Raw genomic sequence first — 5,503 nt, forward strand, 5'->3', positions numbered from 1 at the left:
ATTAGGGAAGCACTAGAGAACACATTATGAGGATTTCACAATAGCCATGTCCAAAATCAGGCAATGAAATGCATCCAATTCTTAGATAAACCTTATCATGATTTAAGCACGAAGAGCCTGTAATGTTTCTTCAAACCATTTCCCTACACATTTGCTAGTTTTGTACTTCAATAATGCTAGTATGCCTCTATGGTATATGTTGCCTGGGATTCCCTTTTTTCAATCAAGCAAATTCTGTTATATTTTATACCATCGTCACATATTGCAAGTGAACGTGCAATGTCTTTGAAATAGGCCAACACTCCTTAATGACATGGGATCCCATATTGATTACGGCTGTGCTTCTGTTATAGTGTTATGTATATATGTACCCGCACATTTGCTGTCTTGTTCATTTTTTTTTTAAACAATGATTATAATTACTATGAGACTCATCTCAGTACAAATTATGAAATCATATTTATGTCAAAGTTAAGAGGGAAAAATATATATGAAGAAAGAAAAAGGAAAGGAAAGGAAAGTTTCTTTATTTATTATTTTGGGGGTAAGGGATATTATTGGAACAAGAAACAGTGAAGAAGTGAGTCAGATACGAAGAAGCAAAAGCAAAACAGAAGAAGCAAACACCACCACGCATTCAGCTTCAGAAGAAAGTGAACCTATTTGGTGTTTTCCTAACTGAATCAATCTTTATTCTTTGGTTATTCTTCGTCTTCTACATGGGTCGCCTTCTTCTCTTTCTCATTATTCCCAGCCTTGTCGCATTGTCTTTCCTCTCAGGTATTTTCAAAAAACACAAATTTAAAAATAAAAATTCATGTTTTAACACTTGTTGTTCGCTTTCTGAACTTGGCAGAGGTACAATCAGCGTCGTTCAAGATTGTGAACAAGTGCCGCCACACGATATGGCCGGGATTACTCTCCGGTGCCACCTCGCCGCCGCTTCCCACCACCGGATTCACCCTCGAGAGCGGCAAATCGAGGACCATAAAAATTCCAAAGTCTTGGTCGGGTCGGATATGGGCACGGACACTCTGCGGTCAAGACTCTGACGGAAAGTTCTCCTGCGCCACCGCCGATTGCGGCTCCGGGAAAGTAGAGTGCGTCGGCGGAGCCAAACCGCCGGCGACATTGGCGGAGTTCACTCTCAACGGCGCCGACGGTTTGGACTTCTACGACGTGAGTTTGGTCGACGGTTACAACCTTCCGATGCTGATCGTCGCCAAGGACGGCATCAGGGGAGGGTGCAGCGCCACCGGTTGCCTCGTCGACCTCAACGGCGGGTGTCCAGCGGAGCTGAGGGTGGCGCGATCAAACGGCAGCCGCGGGAGCGTGGCGTGCCGGAGCGCGTGCGAGGCCTTCGGGGATCCTCGTTTTTGCTGCAGTGAAGCGTACTCGACGCCTGACACGTGTGGCCCTTCTCCTTATTCACTGTTCTTCAAGCACGCTTGTCCACGCGCGTATAGCTACGCGTATGATGACAAGACCAGCACCTACACATGTGCCAACGCTAACTATTTGATCATTTTCTGCCCCTTCCCCTATACCAGGTACAATTACTCTTTCACCTTAATTAATGTTTCTTTTGTGCACGAATAGTTGTAAATAAAGTAAGGGCATTTTAGTCTTTTGGTAGGAGCGCATGATTGACATGACATGTTATGGAAGTTTATTCCGGGTTAAGTAATATGCACAGACATGTTCTTCAGAAGTAGAACCAGTACTTTATCCGTGCTCGTATGTTCTGTCTTCTTTTTATCTTTTTTTGAACTCAAGTCCATCTGAGTAATTATTACTGCATGTTATGTGGACTAGAGTTATGGGCCATTGATTGATTTTGGGCTCGGTTAAAGATTAATTAATTGATTACCATGTGCTAATAATTGGACTTTATGTTTTTTCTAATGAATAATTGTACTGGTGATGTTGAAATAAATAACATGCCACAAGTATAATAGTTTTGTATAAAAGCATTTATCATGCAACAGTGCACTTTTTTTTTTTGGTACTGCAAAATAATACATTTTTTATTATTTTTTTCAATCACCCATTTGCTCCTTCGGGTTACGGAGAATGATTGGTTGCTTCCATACAATGATTACCCGTCACACGTCCAGATTATTTACTTGAGTTTGTATTATACTTTCTCTGTTTTTTTTCTTTTATTCCCCGATATTAAGAAGTTAGAATAATTGTACTACTAAGTAAAGCAAATATTAAATGTTTTTATATTTTTAAGATAGCAAGTGTATTTAATAATATGGTGATCAATTAATAATATGGTGAAAACTCTTCTTCAATTAATAATGTGTAGAAAGATTTGTTAGAGGATAAGTTACATCTCTATTTGAAGTTATAGGAGAAATCTGACCAGACCTGAAGAAAATGGTGATCAATAGATTTAGACTTCTATACATTAGTAGGCTCTTTTCCGAATTAATTTTTGTAATCTAACCTCTCAATCAGAACGAATATAAATAAGTGTTTAATTGCTATGAACTGATGTACAATCACAAACCATGGTATTATGACTTTTAAGAGTAGAAGTTAACAAACTTATCATAATTAGACATCTTTGGATTAAAGTTTGCATAAGTATCCCAAATGTTGTTTCTCCGAAACTGAGTTTTCGGAGTCTCAAACATACTATTGGGGAGTAGCCAAACATGATCCCATATTCATTTTTCTCTCAAACATACTTTTGGACACTCTAACTGAAAATCCAAACACATCTAATGGATGTTGACATGATAATTGTATAAAACTATTTTACACGGGTCCAGTCTTTTTTTTTTTTCTATAAATAAACTTGTACTATGTACTAGTATTCTCTTTCCATGTTGCAATGAACGCACGTATTTATGTGCTTAAAAGTGAGCGTGCATCCTTAATTAAAACATATCTTACATGTGAGGTTCTTAATTTCCACAAACTTTCCGTTTTCCAAGCTTAGCTTTTCCTTGGTGGTTTTGCTTTCATGGCCGACATTGCACCCTTAAATCGCGTAATAAGACAGAAGCAGACGGACCATGTAAATTTTTTCATCTTTTTAAACATTCTTTTAGTGGTACATATTGTCATCTTCTAGATTTTTTTGTTAGGGGGAAGAGTGTCTGCTCCTTTTGAGTATATGCTAGTTAAATAACATATGCATGTGTCTTGCGTGGTGTTGAGCAGCCAAAAACTGTTGGGAGCACGAAAAGATGGGGCACAGCTTCCTCTGGTAAATAAAACTATGATGTACTTATCAAGGCTACAATCAGGTGGTTCCTCACCATCAGGTCTGATTCAAACGCAGAGTATAATAGCTTATGTTGCCTCTGTTTTTTTGGTGCCTTTCTTCCTGTTCTGCCCTCTTTAGCATCCTTTATGAAATACGTTTGCTTGGACACTTCAGGGTAGACATTTACGCCAAAAATAGCTGCTTCTCAATATAACCGTGTAAGCTCTTCATGCTGTTTCCCTTTGATCTTACTATTTACATTAACCTATCAAATCGATGCTGTGCTGATTCTACTCATCATGCAGGAGTTGAAAGATATCATATAGGAAACAACACTGTAAATCCTTTTTCCTTTTTGTATATATCGTCTCTTTTCTGTTTCCCACGTCAACACTGCAATAGTTGATCTCTGGCATCCTTCAGTTCTTATTTTAATTAACAGAGAGGCGTTCCCAATTTGCAAATTATTGTGTAGTCAAGATTTTGCTAGTTATGAGAGACAGATTGTAATGAGTACAATAGTGTATAAATGAGATAGGTTTATGAAGTGATGCTTCGTGCACAATTTTTGGTTTTGATGTGTTCAACTGTCTGCGTGGCACCATACTAAATTCATCTCATTTTATATGCTTAAAAGTTAAAAGCAGTTTTAAGAACTGATTGTAACAAAAATGTTAAATTTATGGTCTTGTTAGGACTAAGGTTTACATGCAAATTTAGTATCCTTAGTTTTAATTGTTCATATTTAGCACTCGTAGTTATTCAATTGTTCAAGTCCCTGCCTTCAAAATCTCATTTAATAATTAATAAAAAATATAATAGAGTTGTGATATATTATTAATTCATATAGATCACAAATAATGAAAATAAATAAGTATATAAATAACAAAATATACTTAATTTTTCAGCTCATGGTGCCAAGACCCACCGAATCAATGTGCATTTTGAGGTTAGGGAAAGGGGAGAGAAGAATCTGAAATTTTATAATGGTCTCAAAGAAGTGGGACTTTCGTAGTTTCATATTTGATGTCCTAGTTCACCTTAGCCTCCACGGTTCATTTTTAACAATTCATTTTCGAACAGCATTTTCACTGTAACATTTGGACTTCTCTCAGTGTAAATATAGTGTTAAGCCGATGCATTAGCATGTTGTTTGGTGCCCCATATCGTATACTACCAAACCTTCACAATCAAATTTGTTGCTCCTTTATTCCAATTAAATAAGGACAACTTAATTGTCATTTAAAAGTGTATCACTCCTATTTAGGTTGAGTTATATGTCATTTATATTCTTATTATTCGACCATTTAAACCTCATTTGCCTCTTTGGCTCAAGGAAAAGTTGTGTACCCTCTCGGTTTTAGGTCGAGTCATATGTGTTTTAAATTTACGATCCTAAATCATATGGTTAACGATCAACTTGTCAGTTGTCGCTAGATGAAAGGTTTATTTTCTAACGACTCTTGAAACCTCGACCCATGAGCAAGTATGCCAGTTGTTATCAAATAAAGATTTAAAGCTTAAAAAGATGCAATTGGCGATAATAAAATACTCCCCTAATTTCAATAACCACCATCTAGCTAGGCTTAAAAGCCCACCTCAAATCTGAAAAGCGGAGAAAACTCATTTTTTGAATGCTCTATTCTTAGCTTATCAAAAATGATAACATAGCATTCACAAGTGAGTTTATGTCTGTTTGTCAAATTTGAGGAGGAATTTAACCTCACGCAAGGGTGGTTATTCAAATTAGGAGAATATTTTGTTATTGTCTCATTTTTTAACTACCTAATCTTTAAACATCGGCTAACATTCTTGCTCATGGACTGAAGTTCCAAGAGATATTAGAGAATGGATCCATCGTCTAATAATATAAGTTAGTTTATGATCGCATATCTAAAACGTATATGGTTCAACCTTAAACTGGAAGAATACACAACCTTTCAATTTCAAAGATGAATAAGGCTTAAAAATCGTATAAGACTTACATAAATATAACATATTTCAGACTAAAACTGAGTAGAAAAAGTATTTTTGTTGTTTGTCATTATTCAATCAATAAGGACAAGGAACCGGAAAGGATAAATAGACAATTCATTTGAATCCTAAATACCCACCAACATGGTCAAGGACTTCCAAGTTTCCATAAAAAACGTGTAGTTTCGATTCTTGCAATCTGACAATCTCTAAAAGCAGTTTAACTATGTCATGTCTAATGCCTTTAGTGCTGATTCCAATCGGATTTATGTATTGGAAAGCCAGGCGAGGATAAGTATTCCCGAG

At 36.6% G+C, this 5,503-nt stretch overlaps 1 protein-coding gene across 3 annotated transcripts; it reads left to right on the plus strand.

Annotated features, from left to right (window-relative positions):
- Positions 1–432: 432 nt before the first annotated feature.
- On the plus strand, positions 433–3,859 carry LOC114380423 (thaumatin-like protein 1b). 3 transcript variants are annotated; one of them, XM_028339471.1, is made up of 5 exons: positions 434–780; positions 857–1,550; positions 3,178–3,281; positions 3,398–3,441; positions 3,529–3,859. In XM_028339471.1, the coding sequence occupies exons 1-4, from the start codon at positions 720–722 to the stop codon at positions 3,400–3,402; spliced, it is 864 nt and encodes a 287-aa protein (XP_028195272.1). In that variant the 5' UTR covers positions 434–719; the 3' UTR covers positions 3,403–3,441; positions 3,529–3,859. The 3 variants fall into 3 exon arrangements, 2 of the variants coding, with proteins under 2 accessions (XP_028195271.1, XP_028195272.1); XR_003659710.1 differs by having other exon boundaries at positions 3,178–3,441; XM_028339470.1 differs by having other exon boundaries at positions 433–780; positions 3,178–3,859.
- Positions 3,860–5,503: the final 1,644 nt, after the last annotated feature.

This window comes from Glycine soja, chromosome 12 (genome assembly GCF_004193775.1).
Source record: "Glycine soja cultivar W05 chromosome 12, ASM419377v2, whole genome shotgun sequence".
Classification (NCBI taxonomy): domain Eukaryota; kingdom Viridiplantae; phylum Streptophyta; class Magnoliopsida; order Fabales; family Fabaceae; genus Glycine; species Glycine soja.

Bases quoted from the DNA above. Each gene is read 5' to 3' on its own strand.
- LOC114380423 (XM_028339470.1), top strand. From the start codon at position 720: ATGGGTCGCCTTCTTCTCTTTCTCATTATTCCCAGCCTTGTCGCATTG. The intron at 781-856 runs GTATTTTCAAAA...TGAACTTGGCAG, and splicing joins CGCATTGTCTTTCCTCTCAG to AGGTACAATCAGCGTCGTTC. The intron at 1,551-3,177 runs GTACAATTACTC...GGTGTTGAGCAG, and splicing joins TGCCCCTTCCCCTATACCAG to CCAAAAACTGTTGGGAGCAC.